This window comes from Malurus melanocephalus, unplaced genomic scaffold (assembly GCF_030028575.1).
Source record: "Malurus melanocephalus ecotype Western Australia unplaced genomic scaffold, MMel_1.1 scaffold_234, whole genome shotgun sequence".
In the NCBI taxonomy this organism is placed as follows: domain Eukaryota; kingdom Metazoa; phylum Chordata; class Aves; order Passeriformes; family Maluridae; genus Malurus; species Malurus melanocephalus.
In genome coordinates this window covers 105166-124644 of record NW_026623466.1, presented here as the reverse complement: position 1 = coordinate 124644, position 19479 = coordinate 105166, and the positions used below count along the sequence as shown (strand labels likewise).

The window sequence follows — 19479 nt, the reverse complement described above, 5'->3', positions numbered from 1 at the left end:
TAGCTAAGATTCAGCCGCACATGAATCCAGGAGGAGGGATGAGGGGGAGGYATATAAACTCCATTTCTCTTCTGTTTCTTCCCCACCCTTCAGAGAATGCCAAGATAAACATCATAGCACTTCCAACTGTTTTTAGACTCTGTAGCAATTTTTTGGGGGGGAGTAAGTAATAAAAAAAGATACTAGGAAAATATGAAAATATTGATATTGTCAAAGGTGGGCAAAAGTTGAGATACYGCTTAGCCTCTCAAATTTTTCTTAGTACAGGAACCAATGATTTCTTTTAAATGCCCCTTTAATCTCTAAGGTTCTGCAGACAGTATTTTTTTGTCGAGGAAGAGGATTACAATTAAATTATCTAGGTCATTTAACTTTAGTAATCAGTGCAACTCTTAAAATCTGGATTTTCTTCTTAAAATAAAGGAGCTGCTGCTGCCAGTAGTGGAAACAAAGCAATGCACAATTTTTCCTGCACGGGTTGAACTTTTTTGGGATATTGCAGGTATAATTAAACAGCAAGTAAAAAACAAAAGGCAGTGATGTTTAATCAGTCCTGCTTTTTAAATACAGCATAAAACCAACAGCTTCCACAACCACAAGACAGCATGTAAAGTAGATTGTATTACTGAATAAGGTTGCACAGTAAAACATGTAAAATTTTTAAGATAAAAGCTTTTTACCTTGTTTTGGTCTGTAACCTCTGGCTGGTTCCATTAGAGGCATGAATAGGAATGATGAGTTACAAAAGCTTCCTTTTGCAGGTGATGGTGTGGGCATACTGTTCATCAACTGAATTTTAAAAAAGGYTCATATTTAGCTTTCGGAAAAAATCCCACTTAATTCATTGGATCTTGTGTAGGAAAAATGTATGATCCCAAGTGATTTTTAAAAAAACAGCAGCCAAAACAAGCGCTTTCAGATGGGGGAAGGGTGGTAGACATAAATTTAGATAAACATCAGTGTTGTGACACAATTGAAGGCCAAAATATTGAAATGTTGTCACTTTGTCCTTAACTCACCCCCCTGTTTTGATGAAGCCAGTAAACAATGAAGAGCAGAGCTTGGTAATGGAAGTTAAGATTAGTGTCAGGCATTGAAACTCAGGCTGTTCATAACTTTGTTGATATTTTTACCAGACTTGCTTTCTTGTAATTTTTCCTTGTGTAAAATATGTTTGCATATACCTATTTAATATTATTTGGTAGAATTTTATGCATTAGATAATCTTCCTGAACAGTTGCATATACTTCCCCCCCTCCCCACTTCCTAAATTAAAATTGAGGGCTTGTTCTTACAATGCTGGCACAGAGCCTAGACAGTTTTGACCGAGACTGTAACAGGAACGGTGTTTAGGACATCTGCCAAAAACTGTAATTCTCAGCTGTATTAGAGAAAAGATTGCTTTTTAAAAGGCATATAGGTGACTTCTAAAACTTGTTGTTGCAGGAGCCTTGTAATTTTTGTGTTACTGTGGAGGTGAAAATTACTTGATAATTTTGGGAACAGGGTTTATTTGTCCAACCCCCAACCCTTCTTTAAAAGTCATGTAAAGACTATCAACTTATGTAGGTGTTTACATAGTTAAAACAAGATATCTGAGCTGTTCCTGGCTGTTCTAATGAGTGTCTTTGTTTCTGTTTAGCARTATGGAGACGATTGCTCCATGGTATCAAAAGGCATTTGCATTTGTACTTTGCAAAACTGAGTCTGGTTTGGGAAATTCAGAATTGGCTGTAGTGTAATCCTATTCTCTGTGGACCTCCACAGTTCAGAATAGCTTCATTAAATGGTGTCTCTGTCCCTGGATGTGAGAACCTGAGATGGCTGTTTTTGAAGTGGTAGGTTATAGCTCCACTGACAAGTAGTACAGTCCTGTAGAAGCAGATTGTGAAGCACAATAATTAAAGTGCTGAGGACCTGAAGACTTCACTCCATGTGTTTAAAGACAGGAGGAATTCCTTTGGACTGGCTGTAGTCTAGACTCTGTGCCTGCTTGTGGTTGGAGTGCATCAGCCTTTTTAATTTCATCCAAAAGGTGTGGTTGGCRCTGCAATACATCTTCAGAATATGAAACAAAACTGGATAAGTGGAGATGTTTGGATGATTCACTTCAAAAGAGCACTCCTGTTCTGAACCAAGATGCTAATGCAGGTGTGCCTGCAGGCAATTTTTGCCATGGCTTTATATCTTTTACAGGAGGGGAGCTTATTCTTATCTGCTTAATTTGAATTGCTTGCTGCTTGGATTGRTACTGAGTAAGAAGTTCTACTTCTGGTTTATCTCTAGTGTGAATTAAGCAAAAATCTCTTTATTAATCTTGCCAGTTCTCTTCCTAAGCTGATACTAGGCTACCTAATTCTTTGTGAGACGAATAATTAATGTATGTATTCATCAGTCTTCTTCTAAATATGAGACACAGTAATAATATTTTAGGAATTTAAAATTCGAGGATCTATATCTCTCTTCAGCATTTCACTGTATGAAGGAGGGCCTGAATTCATTGGTATAGACCAACTGCATGTGTAGTTGCATTGCCCCCTCCTGGTAAATCATGCTCTACTGCATGGACTTCCAGTTTGGAGRTGTCAGGTTCCATTATGAGATCATCATTATTGCACCCTAAAACCGGACAAGGAGACAGAGTATTGACACCGTATTTTTTTGTGGGTGTTTTAGTGTTGCTTGCATAGTAAATGCCCATTTTGTGAAATGTAGTAATTTGAGGCAGTATGGGCTCTGTCAAAATTCTGTTGTGGCATGTCTGACATTTCTTTGAGGAGTTCTAGCCTTACCTTCTGGTTACCAGTTATCTCCTTGGAAATAAGCTTTTCATCTGACATGTGCAAGTTGGTAATACCGTACCCAACTAAAGAAGACTGGGATATGCATCCATAAGTTCAGGAATCTAGATATAGATACCTGCTGTTTATTGGTCAACAGTTTTTTATGTCAGCCCTTTTTTGTAGTGCAWGACAAAAAATTATACTATCTGACAATCACACTAAATTCAGAAGGCAAATTTCTATATGTAGAAATATGACATTGRTTTTAACTAATGGTTTTCTCTGTGTCTCTCCCCTCCTTTGGACAAGCCTAAGGAACACAGTGATCGGGGTTTTGCTGTGTCCTCATGGAAAAATTGYTMGAGCCAGTCTGGAAGGCAGCCTTGYGCCAACAGATGGAAGCAAGAAAGTCAGCTAAAGGGCTGGCTCTGAAGCCAGGTTGGGTCAATGCAACTTGCCACCCACCACCTTTGGCATTGCTTTAACAGGATRTGGACTAGGACACAAGAGATGGTTGTCACTGTAGGTTTTCTCTTCCTGGRCATGTTAAAAGTAAACTCGACTTTGTTAGTGATGGGTGATGAACTTCACTTTGATAGTGAAGGGTTTCATGCTGAGGCTTCAAAGACCAGGTGCAAAGGAAGCGAAACCTTTCTTTTCCAGCTAGGGCTGGCAATAAGGGGATCATGCAGACTGTGTGGACTCCTGCAATGCTGGGTACCTCTCTTSCCACTCTCCTGGCAGGAGGCTGAGGCAGTGTCTGATGGGAAGGTGGAAGTGATGCTGAGAAACCCCATTCTCTGTGCGTACTTCRGCGCACCAACAGTAGCACATTTGTGAGATTTGACTTAAATCCTTTTTTCCTTTCATTCTTTTGCTGGGTAATAAATATCTGCTGTTGTGCTGAGCTAGATATCTGGATCAAGGTTTCCTTAAAAATCTCATCTGTTGACAATTGATTTTGTTTATTTTATGATGTCATGGGAAACTGGCTCTCTTAATCCATTTGTAGCTTATTTTTCTCATATTAAGCTCAGTTATTTATAATTATTGCTGAATACTTCTGAATTAATTCAAGAAGCGATGAATTTGCCTGGCTTACTTGTAGTGAGAATGATGCCATCCTGAGATTTGCAATATATCCACTTAACAATGTCAACACAATATTGTTTGAGTTGATAAATGTGCATATTATATTAACCAGTCAGCAGTGTGCTGTCTCTTGCATCCTCAAGGCAGTGGAATTATTGTACTTCACATCTTAGTTTTCTTAAACAAAAGCCTGTCAGACTTGATTAGCCAAGAAGGACCTGAATATATTGACTTAAATCTAGAGACTGCTTGCCACTGATGCATATATTCAGAAATAAAAGTGCCTACTTAATCCTTTTACAGTGCTTRAAAATGAGGGAGGGGAAGCAGTGAAACCTATGAAATGCACCGCGTGCCATAGCTGCCTTGCAGCACTTTTGCTATTTTTATATCTACATTCATTGAAGAGAGCTGGCTTTAAGCACGAGTGAAAAGGCTGGTAAATGGATTTAGTTAAGAGAGATGCAAGAGCAAAGAAGCTGTGTTTCTGAGAAGATACAGAAAAGTGTGGGGGTTAGATGAGCTTATGTCCTGTGGCACAGGAAGGTGGTGCTGCACCGGGGATGGTGCTTTGGGCCAGGAAGGTGTCATAGTTACAGCATGGATGAATTTCAGCAGTGGTCTTTGGGAAAGTCACGTCTTCCCCCAAACTGTAGTTAATGCAAGAGAACTGGAAAGCAGCCTGTATTATTTAAATGCTAYTAATAGATGGAATCACAGAACAGTTTGTGTTGGAAGGGACTTCAAAGACCAYCCAGCTCCAACTCCCTGCCATGGGCAGGGGACACCTTCCAGCRCTCAAAGCCCCATCCAGCCTAGCCTTGAACACTGCCAGGGACRGGWCATCCACAACTTCTCTCAGCAGAAAAGCTCAGAAAAGCCAAAGAGTCATCTTTTTTTTCTCCCTAGTATTTCTTCTCCACTGTCATGTGAGTATCGAATCCAGAAGATTTTTTCAATTACTTCATAGTAATGCAGGAAAATGTGCCAAGCAGAGAAAGCTCATCCCACGAAGAAACACAGCGAGTGTAGATTGGCCTTTGCTTTTTCAGTTGAGCACAACTATGAAACTCACACCACTAACTGGGTTAGTGAACCCAAATAAAAGCTTCGTATGAGTGCTCTTTCTTGCAAGTCTATTTRGAGTGCCCTAAGACTGGCAAATAYGTGGCWGTTTTGCTTCAATAGAAATTAGGGRTAGTRTTAACCTTAACSTAAATGTGATAAGGAATAACAAATGTAGGTTTCCATTTTTGTTCTTGGGATTAAATCTGCATGCCATTCTTTGGTTTAAACTTCCGTATTTTTTTAGCATATTATAGAAACCTATAAAGAAAGTAAATGTAGTGRTATTCCCGGCTGATGGTTGAACAGGAGACAGCTGGGTCTTTTGACACTTAGGCAATTGTGGGAGGCTGCCTGGGATTTCGAAGTAGGTGGAGTAACTGGATGCTTCTGCTGAAGTGCARAAAGAATTGGTCACGACTGTATGAGCATTTAAAATGTCTCCTCTGAAGTCATGCATGGTACTCTGTGGACATAAATGAGTCTGTTCATGCTTTCTGGARCTGTTTTCCAGGTTCTTTACAGACTTGAGCAGACCTAATCAGCAGCAGTTTGTATTTGGGTCATGTGGGGAAGCTTATCTGTGTAAGTGTAAATCTTACTTCAGCTGTTTTACGTATAGGTTCTTTTGATGTTCTGGGAAGGGCTGAGGTGCTGTTGGTCAGCCTTCCTTCTCTCAGGCAGAGTTTTGGGCAGTGCACTAAATTAAGCTTGGATGTTGGGCCAACACCACAAAATTCTTAGCAGACCTTGAATTGTTTCAAGAGAAAAGCTACTTAGACAAAGTTGGGGCAAGTTGTCATTTGAGTTAGTTGATTCAGTAGGGCTGATCATTCCCTTATGGCAACATGTAAATTGTTGATGTCAAGAATGTTGTCATCTCTGAGTTCAGCAGTTGTTCAAAGGTTGAGATTCGTGTTAGCCTCTCTTGAAGAGAGCAGTGAGCTTCCACCCCTGGGTCGTCATCTGGAGTGTGGTCCATGATTTTGTGTGTGTGCATGAAGAAACCGGAGAGTATGAGGCTGCTTCTAGGGATAGATGTGTGCTGGGTATGTGTTTAGTTTCCTGGTGGAACACTTGCATAAAATGTTTTGTCACTCAGTTGCAGAGCTTGCTAGTCCTGGTAAATCCCGCTCTTCACCRTAGAAAACAACCCCACCTCTTTCTTTGATAACAACAAAAGTAAAACTCTGTGGTTTCTTTTCCCTTTTTGTAGCAACAAAGAAGAGAAAGGGAAGCTCGAAGGCAACAAGAGCGTGAGCAAAGGCGGAGAGAACAGGAGGAAAAAAGACGTGTGGAAGAAATGGAGCGGAGGCGTAAGGAGGAGGAAGAGAGAAGAAGAGCGGAGGAGGAAAAGAGGAGGGTAGAAAGAGAGCAGGTGAGTCCATGATACACATATATATGCAATAGGTTTGTTTCTTCTAAATTCTGATTAAATTTTTTTAAAACTAGTAAGCCTAAAACAGCTTAGAGGCAACCTAACACTAACTCTTTCATCTTTGTTGTTTTTGACAGCAAATGCACTAACATAGGATTGTGGGGCTTTATGGAAAATTCTGGCAGTGTCAATATTCCCTCAAAAAAAGAACTCTTGTTGCAATACTCATTCTAAATTCAGCTCGTGCCCCTGGGCTGGACTAAAAWTCACCAGAATTGGCAAAATCATCACTGGGGCTGAAATTTGTTTTTAGGCTTGTCTYGCTGGATCAGTGGTTCTTGGAGGACATGCCCCTGTTTAGAAGGCCTCCCAAGAGAAGGGCAGCTCTGTTGCGTGTCAACTTCAGGCACACAGAATTCTSTCATTGTCATGTACTTTGAATACTCTGAATTTGAGATGGAATCTTTGAGCTGCAGAGGATTTTCCACCCTAAAACTTCAATATACAATTTCTCTCTCTTACTCAGTCTGCTTAAAATCGGTAATGTATGCCCATTCAGGCAACAAGTATATGTTAAATTATGCCAATGTGCCCTTAATACATTGAAAGTACAACTGAGAAACTTGTTAAACTGTGAAATTCAGCTGCTATATTTATGCATGAAATCTGCATGTTTTAAAATCCTTTTAATAACTTTAATCAGGGTGATAATCAGAGCAATACTTACTGTGCATGTACTGCAAAATACTGATCRCAAATAAAGGGCCAAACCGTTCTAGAGGCTGATTGCAAATTTCCCATTAACTTCAGGAATGCTGGGTTTGGCCCGACATGCCTTAATTTTTTCTTTCATAAATTCACTGTATTTGAGATCATTGGTTATTGTGTTACTGGGAAATTTTATTGTTTTTGTGTATGTTTCAAATCTTGAGTGAAAAGGAGAGAAGACTAACCAATGGGAATAAATAYATGGAAAATCTCTAATTACAGCAGAGCAATTTTTGGGCAGACACCGGGTATTCCCCCAGCTGCTTTTTAAAGTGTTGAAATGCTAATTACGCACAGTGCCTATAAAGACAAATGGTTAATTGGTGTGGCCAAGCTGAACCACTTTGAATTCTTATTCTTTTTTCTAGAAGAAAAGACACGTTCCCTCTTAGAATTTTTKTTAACTCAAACCGTGGCTCAGCCAATGTGCGTAACAACAGTATAGTGTATCTCATCAGTCTGTCACGAGACTTTCTATAACTCCCATCACTGTATCACTGATCCATTAATTTCTTTATGCATACACTGTAAATGTGAGCGTGTGCTTGTGTGTGTGCGCATGCACATGTTACATACTTCCATTAATTGCATGATAGGATGTTACCAGCTTGGKTTTGGTGCTTCAGAGTCTGAGTTCTTCCAGGGGGTAGGTGCAGYGATGGGTAAATGTCTTGACCTGTTGAGGCTGCAGGTGAAGAGATGGCTAGATGGCAAGAGTTTGGTCTAATATCTGTTTCCTGGTGGATGTTTGTTTGTGTCATAACCATCGCATAATTCAGCAAGGCTGGCAGCGTTTGCTCAGGAGAGGCTTCTGGTGAGGGCGGCAGGGGAGACTCGGCAGGKCAGGTCCCAACTGCACTTGGCAGAGCCCGTTTGGGGGAGCTTGCTCCAGCTCTGCCTACACTATGCCTGGCTCTAGCTGTTGCTAACAGTTCATCGCACCAGTGCAACACACTAATGTTTAATACAACTTGCATGTGACTTCGTATTGGCTGTGTTGAGTCAGACTTGCTGTGTTTTAACTTTCCAAAACCTTCAAGTGCATTTTGCTGCTTCTTGAAACCACTTCCAAAAYACATAAATGAGCTCTGGCCTGTGCCGGCAACGTTTGCAGGAGCGCAAATTTCAGAACAGAGGGGGCCAAAATCTAATGCTCAGGAGGCAGGGCTTCCTAAATTGTTCTGCAGGCACTAATCCATCCTGAAGTGCGTTTCTCATTAAAGCTGAACTGGGGAAGTAGCGTGTGGTGTTCCACCCAAGGGGTTCTGATGCATTCCTTTTGAATAAATTTATTGCTGGGTAATTTCTATGTGACAGGAGTATATCAGGCGACAGCTAGAAGAGGAGCAGCGGCACTTGGAAATTCTACAGCAGCAGCTGCTCCAGGAGCAGGCCATGTTACTGGTAAAGCACTGTATCTGTTTTGTTCAGTAGCTATAGGATCCATTTATCCGGCCAGTCCTAGGCTTCCGTCAGTCGGGCACAGCTGCACTGACAGTATGACAACAAAGGAGCTTGATTAAAAGGCCATTTATGCTAGTGTTGTGGGCTGACAGGCACATATGAGAAGTGCTGTATGGTCACACTGCTTTCTGGGCAATAAGAGGAGGCTTTATGTTAAAGTGGAACAGTTCTGGTGTGGTGGTCGAGTTTCTGAACAGACCTTGGCATTCAGTGAAGAACTAGAGTGCTTGTGTTGCAGATCAAAAGCACACATGATATGTAAATCCACCCCAGGATACAATGGCCTAGTGTTGGTCTAAATCATTGTTTTATGAACTTTACACTGGATTTAATATAAATAACTCTTTTTTTTTCCCTTTAATAAAAATGAGTTTTGACATAACTCTCCAACCATGTCAAGCTTAGCAGTACACTCATGACTTTCCCAACGTAAGACACAAGTCGTATGGGTCTAACATAGCTCTTGGTTACACATTAAAAATGAAATAAACAAACAAACAAACAAAAAAGCAACAGCAACCAGAAAGGTGCATTTTTAATGGGATTGGTAGGGACACGTCCACTGTACAGTCAGTGTCATGTCTTGAATTCCTCACCCGTTCTCTCAAAGGAATACAGATGGCGGGAGATGGAGGAGCACCGACAGGCAGAGCGACTCCAGCGCCAGTTGCAGCAGGAGCAAGCCTACCTCCTGTCGCTGCAGCACGATCACAGGCGGCAGCAGCAGCAGCAGCAACAGCAGCAGCAGCAGCAGCAGCAGCAAGAAAGAAATAAACAAAGCTATCATACCCCTGAGCCAAAATCCCACTATGAGCCTGCTGAAAGAGCACGTGAGGTAAGTCCTGCTTGTCAACAGGAGTCTGCCTGCTGGCATCAGCATGACTGCAGGTCTGCTGCAGTATAGTTAGAGGCCTAAGCACCACTCAGAAGGGCAGGATATTTTAAACTGTTGGCTACTGGTTTTCAAGCCTGAGGGCAACTTCTGGGTATTTCTGCAATCACTGGAGTTCAGAGTTTTKAGGTATAAAAGTTGGAAAGAAGGTCTGGAAGGCTGCAGACTTAGGGGACCTGGTTTTGGAAGTCATGAAGTTAATCTGTGCTTCATCGGATGTGTTTTCTTAGGAAGCATTGGTGCAGTTGGCAATCTGTGTCTCTCGCAAGTACTGGTGATTTGAAATTGAGAGACAGTTGGAAACCACAAACCTATGATGGATGTTAACACTCAGCACATGTTTACACATTTGGTCTTTYAACTTACACTCTTCAAAATTTTCCTTTTTGTGAACACAAACCTGAATTTCATTAATTTCATTCAAAATTCAGTATTTAATTCATTTTTCAAGTGTTAAATATTCTCTTCTGCGATCATGTCCTGTGCGTTTGAAACCCTGTGGTGCTGTCCTCTGGGACATCAGGAACTCACAGGTTGATCTGAAGTGCTGTTTCTTTCAGTGAGTGGTCCCTGTCTCCACTGGTCCATGAGTAACATTGCTAAGCAAGTAAATGCCTCTTTGATGTATATTTGGCTTTCTTTCAGTGATCTTATTCTTTTGTTTCCCTTGAGCACCATGCTGCCCACAAACCACCAGACTGGGCAATGTTAGTCAGAGCTCTTAATGGCATTCATCAGCTGCATGTGGGAACTACATAAATACATTTTGGAACAAGAACAAAAATATACTTAGGGTTACTGAACTTGATAGAATAGTTGTTGGTTCAGCTTCATCCAGTAGTGCCTCTCAGTCTTTGAAGTACTGTTGCTTGGGCTTGGTGGACACAAACTGATTTTATTCTAGGTGCTGTTGTCCACGTTCTCATAAACCATGTTTGTGCTATCTCATCCATTCCTCTTGATGATTGAAGTATCTGCTATGTCTCTCTTACTTGGAAGAAGTTCAGMCTTGTCTGGTATGTGGTGGTGCAGACATGGAACCAGCCCTCTTGTCCTTGTTGCATGCTCTTGGCCCACCTCAGTGAAGGCATAGYGCCAGTCCAGCACTTCTGTCCAGCCTGAATGCTTTGCAGGGATGCAGAACTGTATCTGCTCCATTTTCCTTTCAGAGCTGAAAAGGAGAGAAACTCATGAAGATTCAAATGTTATGTCTTTTAGGAGAACCACTAACTCAGCTGTTCTTCTGTCGTAGTACTTTTCTTTTGTGATTGCTCTAGCTAGAAAGAGTAAAGACCAAGAACAATTGGTTAGTAGTCAGATCTTCRCAGAGATTGTTGTGCAATAGTATTTTTTTAAAAGTGTGGTAGAAACATAGCCATAATGTCTAGATACCTGGGAATGCTAGTGGGAATGACATCAGTTAATCCTAACAGCAGGTATTAACTCTGACATCATTTGTGARGTAAAATAGTGAATTGGAACGAGTGTTCTGTGCCTCATACTTTCTGCCATACTGCTCTCTGGAGAAAGTGTCTGCCTACAGAGATGCTGACCATTGGTATGGTAAGCTGAAGTACAGTAACTTTCCTGACTGGGAGAGTTTAATGGTGATTAATTTCTTTCCTCACAGCAGTGGCAATGAGGATATAAGGAAAAGGACTTCTGAGATTGGCTTTGGGAAATGTCAGGGAGCCTAGAGCTTAATACCATTTTCAGGTCCAGACAGTCAGATGACTGGAACAGGACCAGTTTCTATCCAGGGATTCACTCTTATCTCCTTCCCACTTCTTGCGTGGTTTTGAGGACATGTTGTTCATGCAGTTTGTGTGCTTTGTGGAAGAAACTTCCTATCATCTTCAGCTAGAGATGTGAAAACCTGTTTCTTCACATAGAAGGACTTGAGGCTTTTCCTTATTCTATTCATAACAGGGAGTCTGGCCTGTTTTTTAAACTTTAAAGAATGGCTCTGTGAAGTTGAACACAGGGTGAAAGTGATTGCATGATGAAGATGCTTGCCTCCATTCTTGTTGTACTTCCCAAGACGTGGTGTGAACAGAAGCTTGTCTGCTTGTTCCTATAGGCAAACTGGTACTATCCTCAAATTTTGGGAAGCAGAGGCAGGTTGGGTTTGTAAAGGAGCCTGCCTGAGGTGAAGAGTCTGGAAACTTGCCTCTCTCTTCTGGTAGCCAGTATCTCCAGACCATCACTGCCAGAGAACAGTTAGGAAATCATTGCAATACTGGTTTTGTTCTCTGGGCACAAGAATTAAAGCAAATTAAGTCATACCAAGCTGCCAGTGTGATCTTYGGTGCTTTGATAAAATGCTGGGAATTTTGCATTCCTCAGAGGCAGCTTCCCTGGCAGAAACACACATGCTTCCTTGGTTCCAACAACAGATTGTCTTAGGAAATGGGAGGATATTTCCTTTCTGTCATTGCTTCCCTCCATCTCTTGCTCTTCATACCTCTCACTTTGTGCCCTTGAAAGAGGTGATGTTTCTACATGGGGACCTTGCTTGATATTCTTGTGAGCACCGAGCACATTCTGATGTAGTCTCCCCCTCAGCAAGCTCTTGAGGTTAATATAAGATCAATTCTACATCTTCCTGAGAACAGGAAACAAGTTGCTGGGGCTGTCCTCTACAGCCTTTGAGGTTGTGGTGGGACTATTTGGTAAGAGAATGTTCAGTCCTAGACTTCAGTGCCTAAAGCKGAACAGACTCCAGTATTACCTGGTAGAGAAACACATCCCCCCTATCTCTTTTTCTGTTGCCAAAGAGAGAAGCAAGGAAAGCAGATAATTCGAAACCATTGGTTGCAGAAGGTGGGCAACTAAAGTRAGGGGTAGCAATGGGAAATGTACTTCCATATTGTAAAGCTGTTTCTGGATTTGTATATCCTTTTTATTACCTGCAAGGAAAATACTGATGTATAATAATTAGTCTAGGCAGAAAGAAGCCCCATGATGGTCTTTCATTGTATCATCTCACATCTTACTACCTCCTGCATCTTCTCTCTTCCTGCTATGGATTATCCATATTGTCATACTTGCTGCTTTGGTGTTCACTCAGTGAACTTACAGTGCTGACAAAAGTGGTAGGGAAAAAATCCTGCCAAACCCCAAATGTATTTGCTTTTTTTGCGGTAAAGAAAAGGTGGTACTCGCCTTTGTATGTCTGTTGTAATTGGTTTTACTGACTCGAGGCTTAACCTCCATTTATTTTGGCTTAGGTGGAGGAGAGATTTAGAAAAACTAATCAGGGCTCCCCTGAAGCACAGTCTAAACAGATGGGCAAAGTGTTGGAGCCACCAGTGCCTTCAAGATCAGAGTCCTTTTCCAATGGAAACTCAGAACCTGCTCAGCCTGCTCTGCAGAGGCCAATGGAGCCCCAAGTAAGTGCCCAGGAAAATCTTGGTGAGCCTGGGGRGAATGCAGAGGTTCCAACATGTTTCCTTCAAATTTGCAGATCTTTGCACTTAGAAAGCCTTCTGTAAAGGGTGGTACTGTTATACAAAACAGCTTATTCCATAGATTTACTCTTGCCTATTTTGCTTATTTTATTGACAAACTGATGGATTTGTAGGTTTGGTGTTTTGGTTTGGTTTGAGTTTTTTAATGTTAGAGCTAGACTAGAACCGTTGCATCCCGTTATTTTCTGTGCAGCAGTGACACAGTAGGTTAAATGCTGGTGGGAGTTGCAGACCATTTTACAATTCAGAATTTGCTCTGTGCAATGTATTTACTACTAAAAAGGATGCTCAGGAAAAAAGTGCACTTGGTTTTTAAAATTCTTGCAGAAAAAAAGCTAACTAAACAAGTGGGTTTAAATAGTATGAGCACCGTTTCAAAAAGCTTTGCTAAACATGTCTAAGAAAAGCAAGTTTGTTGTCAGTGGGTCTGCAGTTGCTAAATAGAGCCCTGTGCCACCCCTGGAAAACTGAGAAGAGGTTGAAACCACCAAGCTGCATGGTAGCCATTGTTCTATTGTTTTCTAACAAAGAGTCTCCAGATCTTGGTATCTGATCTCATAGGTGTTATGGCATTGAAAAGTAACCTTTGCCTAAAACTTAGGCATAGCCCATGAATTGTGAGYAATTTAGGTGTGCTAAATTAAATGGTAGAGCTCTCCATTTAGTTCTGTTTCCATGCAGAATTTTCTTCTTTCAAATAAAGTCTGTTGATGACAGTGCAAGCTAAAACCATCCCTGATTGTGACTAGGTGTTGCCACTCTTTTGGACAACAGGAGAATTTGAACAGACGGAAGAGTGGGAGAAATCAGGACAGAACTTCGTTTCTTGCTCATTATTTCCTGGCTTTTATTCAAACCTCTGTGACTATTCCAAAATATTGGACTTGTATCTTCATASTCTGTGCCAGTTACTTTTAAAGGCTGTCTTCCACTCATATTAAGGATAATCAGTCTCTTCAACAGCTGTGTGTATTAAAATTGAGGAAATAATAACCATATAAAAACAAATACGGCCAGATCACTGAAACTGGGATTGAAAGCAAAGTTTGCCTAATCATAAGGTGTTAAAACAGCGTGTTTGTCAGTAATGACCTTTCCTCCTCCTTAGTTTCAGAAATTAACTCTGAAGCACAGGCTTATGCACAAAGAGGAAGTAGACTGAAGGGCCAATATGGGTTTCACTGGAAATCCTAATGGAATTTTAACTCCAGAGTCACTGCTATGCCTTCTTAGTATGTGTAAATGGATTTGTGTGCATGTAAGTGTGTGTGTGTACTTTGTCTATAAATATSTATATATGTACAGTATATGGTACATATATGGTGTAAGTATAATATGCATTGTACATATGTATACTATATACAATATATATTATGTTTTTTTATATATATTGCAATAACTGTAAAGGAATAAAGGCTTTGTGTTATGGTCTTTCTCCAAAAGTTTCTAGCTGTATCTAGTTCCTAAATTGWTTTGAAAACATATATGTCTGTTGGTTTGCTCAATGTACAGCATTTTTTAATTTTGTACATTGCTTCAATTGGATGTCCATTTCAAATTTCCCAGCCCACGAGTGCTGCCATGAGACCTGGCCAAAGCCCACTGAAGACCAGGGAGCAGAAGGCGACTTCTGTCTTGAGTGGCCTTTGAACTCAGGCTCATGGTGCAGATGTTGGGGGCCCCTTTTCCTCTGGGCACCAGTGTATGTGTGTGTGGAGAGCGTATCACACAAAGAATGCATATGTGCTGTATTTTCAGTCTGTTACGTTCTTTGGGCGCTTGCCTTGCTTTTAAGTGCATCGATTCCACCCCACGCTTACCTAATGCCATAACCAATTTGTCTCTGCCTGCCCCACCTGCCTTTATTCTGTGTTAATTGGAAAGCCGGTTATACTGAGCGCATTGAATGTTTTATGTTTTGTTTTCTTGTAAGGTACAGTGGTCCCATCTGGCATCTCTCAAGAACAATGTTTCCCCTGTCTCGCGATCCCATTCCTTCAGTGACCCTTCTCCCAAATTTGCTCATCACCATCTTCGTTCCCAGGACCCATATCCACCTTCACGCAGTGAAGTGCTTAATCAGAGTTCTGACTCTAAGTCGGAGGTACCCGACCCCACCCAAAAGGCTTGGGCTAGATCAGACAGTGACGAGGTGCCTCCAAGGGTAAGGAGTAGAAAGACAGATGTGTGCTATTTTTTTATTATTAATTATAATTTTCTTAAGGATGTGATACCCTGGGCACTGGGAAGACCATGCCTTTGTGCCAGCACTGGTAGCAGTATTTTGGAAGGCAGATCATAATGTAGGTGTTCAGTCAATGGGTTAATGATAATCAGCCTGAAGTACAATATTGAAGCTTCATATAAAGTTGGTAATTATTTATAGAATGCAGCTATTTCAGAGAAACAATTTATTATGCAAAGTTAACAAATCATTACCATATTCAGGAAAGAATTTAAAATATCCCTGAGGTTATTGCTCAGAGTTAATATTCCTCTTCATCTGTTACCAACCCAAACTATGAATCATACACTTATTTAAAATTGAGATGGATCGGAACAAAAAGGAAACATTCAATATATTTCCTCCTCCTCTCCCCCTCCCATCCCCCTTCCCATCCACTGGGATTTGCTTATTCTTGCTCCCCCCCACCAGTCTTTGCCTTCTGCTGATCCATTCCTGGGCATTTGTTTGGTTCCCTTGAGCTTATTCTCCTAATTCTCATGCTGTTGCAGCAAATTGCTTTGTGCCTCCCCTGCTTCAGTCAAAATGCCATATTCTTTTCAAATGTCTCAGTAGTTGGGAGGGTAGCGGGGCGTGTACGTGTTCGTGTGATAACCATTAAACTCTATTTAATGTTAAGACTAAACTTCGAGTTCTATTCAAATTCTGAGCAGCATCACAACTAAGGCTTTTGGCTTTGTGGGTGTTTGTTTATTGCTTTTGGTCATTGATGCTAGCTTGTACTTAAAATGTGTTCTTAAGATCTTAAGAATATATTCTGTGTCAGGAGAGGCTCTGTCTTCCTGTCCTCTCCATCCTCTTCGTCTTTAACTTAACCTTTTTTCTCACAAGGTACCTGTGAGAACAACRTCCCGATCACCAGTCCTGTCCCGCCGTGATTCCCCACTGCAGGGCAGTGGGCAGCAAAATAACCAAGCAGGTCAAAGAAATTCCACGAGGTTTGTTATCCTACATATAGTCCTTGTTTTCTAAAATTGGAATGAAAAGGCTTATATGGGAGGCCAGGCATTTCCAGACAGCTTTTGGCAATGCCTGTTGGATGTGAAAGGAAAATTATGTTGGAACCATTTTCAATAATGATTAATATTAGGTTCCCTTGATGTAGTGCATGTCATCAAACCATGACAAAATTTCTTTTTTCCTCTGCTAATCTGAGTTGCCTGCCCTGTAATTTTTGCAATAATTTCAAATATTCTTCACATTTTGGAAAAAATGTGACCATTTATAAATATGTTGTCCTTTGGTGCAACAGGTTGGGTTGGGTATAGTGTGGGGATTACTGGCAGCAGAAGTGCTTATAACATCTTAAGTGAAGAGATCTCAGAACCTTTCTGGCCTCAGCCAGAACCAGACTTTTAGAGGGGTGAAAAGTCTCCATGAGGTGTGACACAGAGCATCCGGGATCAGGAAGGGGGAGAACAGAGCTGACTCCTGAGCACAGCAGAGCAACATGGGCAGGCCACTCTGGAATTAGATCACTGGACAGGGGTGAGGGTATTCTGGTATTCCTTTTGGCGTATGTTTAGTGCCTAGACATTTCTGAGCCAATCTTAAACCTGTGTGYAGGCTGAGAGAATTGTCCACTTCAGGTTAGATCCATAAGAATGGAAGGTAGGTAATTCCAAATAAAAGGAGTAGCTTCTACCCACGTAAACTTTTTTTAAMCATCATAAATAAGGTCATCATTATTTCAAAGGGAGCCACTGCCTGGGTTGTGAATCATTACTGATGCCCTGAACTCAGCCTTAAAGTGTTCTTTCAGTTGAGTTATTAGCAAAACACTGAGGGAGAGTGATGTTTCAGTTTAGACTTGGGAATCTGRGACTGAAGTGTGTTTGACAAAAGTATTTCTTTCCTCCCTTGATACAGCAATATAGAGCCTCGTCTGCTGTGGGAAAGGGTGGAGAAGCTTGTACCAAGGCCAGGCAGTGGCAGTTCTTCTGGCTCAAGCAACTCTGGCTCACAGCCTGGCTCCCACCCTGGCTCTCAGAGTGGGTCTGGAGAGCGGTTCAGGATGAGATGTAAGTCCTTCTCCCACCCTTTGTAACACTGTGTTTCTAAGTTATCTGCGAGCACTCAGTAATTAAGGATGATAACCCTCATGGGGAACAACTTTGGAGCATGCAGTGTCAAAGATGGGTTAGCTTCCTGTATGTCCTTGCTTGGGAAAGGCAGTAGGCACAGAAATGGTCAAACTGTTTCATTGTTCTTTGATTCACATCCAGTCACTGCTGCATTTTCCCATGTGCAAACCGCCCAGTCTCCAAGACCTCAYTGCTCCCACCATTCCTCATGTGTGCCAGGGCACGTTTTGGTGCTTCTTGCCTGTCACCTTGGTGGTTGTTGACAGGGTGCAGAYTGCAATGGATAGGTCTCAGCTGGGCTATGTTGGATGGTGATGGAAATTTTCCAGCTTGTGGCCACCCTTGAGTCTTTGATTTGCAATTGTTGTGACCTTTTACTTTGGCTTCAGACATAGGCCAGTTACACCTTTACAAATCACAGCTTATGATGGTTTTTGTATAGTCCTTCAAAGGCAATGTAATAGTGAGCCAGTGAAACTTAAGTCTTGTGGTCTAATAGTCTTTTCACCTCTCTTCCCCACTCCAAAGTGAAGTGAGAAAACATATTTCAGCTCCCTGGTTAATCTGTTTTGTTTTGTGTTCCTTTTGGGGTATTGGCACATGCAGCATCATCCAAATCAGAAGGTTCGCCATCACAGCGCCATGAAAGTGCACCTAAAAAGCCTGAAGAGAAAAAGGAAGTCTTCAGACCTGTCAAGCCTGCTGTAAGTTGCATCCACCTCCCCTGTCCTCCTTCTCTTTTAGTAGATTCACAAAAAGCACAGTAAGGGCTTTGTTCAGTGCTGTCAGGGGTGAACATCAGCTTAAGTTGAGTTTGTAACTGTGGGTCTAGCAGCATGTTCTGGGCTGTGCAACTGCCTGTGCATATCAGGACAGCAAACATTAGATTTTGCTCTGCTTCTGGGATTGATTTCTGCTCTCTGGTCTTCTTCCTTCCTAATCCATGGCTTTCTCTCTTTCAATCTTGTGCTTCCTTCCTGGGGCTGGACCCATGATCGTGCATTTGACCTGAATGTGCCAATCCTGGGCTGAATGGTGCAGGGAGAAGTGGTAAGACCTTAAATTTTTCCTGCTTTCTGTGAAAGATTTGACATTTTCTTACATCTGGCTGCTATTACAATTGATTACATCTGTGTCCAGTTGTATCTTTGGGAGCTCAGTGGGTTTTCACTGTATTTCCAGCTTTCCTTGAGATTTCCTCCACTTGCCGTATCTCTTATGGTACTGCACCAGCACCAAAATCTATCAGCTTTCTTAAAGAAACACAGAGGTTTGTCCTTCACTTCTGATAGTATAAAAYGTGAAGTATTTGCCATAAACTGCATTCAGCTAAATAAAACATAGCTACAAAAACTGAGACCTCGTTGAACTTGTTTGCCCACACTGCAAGCTGCAGACAGAAGAGCAACTTATGTCCCAAACTGTTTATACTGTTGGACTGTTTGAGCCTGGTGCTGATGGATCAGACTTCACAGGTGAACTCTTTGGTGCAGTTCCATGCATCTGGAAATGGATCAAAGGAGATCAGCTCTCTGCAACTGTGCTTTAGGTGGCTCAATAAGTCCTCGGATCTTTCTTCTATCATGATGACTAGATTTCTTGTGGCAGATGCTATTAACTTGAAAAGTTTAGGAAAATGAACCATGACTGTCAGTCTCTGTGTGAAAGTGCTCTTTGTGCTTGTATATGTCCTTCCGATGGTATGATAGCGTGAACTAAAGCCATAATCAGGATAGTTTGGTTTCAAAGTATGTACATTTTTCTATGGTATGACAAGACCCCTTGGGTTGACTCTTCTGATGCTTRAATTTATCAGAAAGTGAGTTTTGGTAACTGTTTAAAATTAGTAAAGCAAGGAAAACAGTATTGCTGGGGCAGTGGAAACACAAAAGTGAAGAAGCGAACGAACTCAGGCACTAATCCTGTGGGTTTCTCTTACAAACTCTTCTCTACTACTTGCAACATCAGTTTTTTAATCTTTTTTTTTCCCTCTCCCATCAGGATTTAACTGCATTGGCAAAGGAATTGCGAGCRGTAGAGGATGTGCGACCTCCACATAAAGTAACGGATTACTCATCCTCAAGCGAGGAGTCAGGGACAACAGATGAGGAAGATGATGATATGGAACAAGAAGGGGCAGATGAATCTACTTCTGGACCAGATGATGTCCGAGCAGTGTTAGTTCTTCTAACAGTGTTTTGCATCTGTTTTGCCTTGTAGAGGATTGAAGGAAAAGGA

General features: G+C 41.5%; 1 protein-coding gene across 7 annotated transcripts in view; it reads left to right on the top strand.

Annotated features, from left to right (window-relative positions):
* The window catches only part of MAP4K4 (mitogen-activated protein kinase kinase kinase kinase 4), a 162290-nt gene that overhangs the window by 121398 nt on the left and 21413 nt on the right, over positions 1-19479 (top strand). For 3 of the 7 annotated variants that reach the window (XM_057374842.1, XM_057374840.1, XM_057374839.1), the window contains exons 13-21: positions 6157-6318; positions 8404-8490; positions 9161-9385; positions 12673-12834; positions 14846-15076; positions 15989-16095; positions 17027-17178; positions 17848-17945; positions 19243-19418. In XM_057374842.1, the coding sequence (XP_057230825.1) occupies positions 6157-6318; positions 8404-8490; positions 9161-9385; positions 12673-12834; positions 14846-15076; positions 15989-16095; positions 17027-17178; positions 17848-17945; positions 19243-19418 (1400 nt within the window). The remainder of the gene's footprint in view (positions 1-6156; positions 6319-8403; positions 8491-9160; positions 9386-12672; positions 12835-14845; positions 15077-15988; positions 16096-17026; positions 17179-17847; positions 17946-19242; positions 19419-19479) is intronic. The other 4 variants (XM_057374845.1, XM_057374841.1, XM_057374844.1 and 1 more) reach the window with 2 other exon arrangements.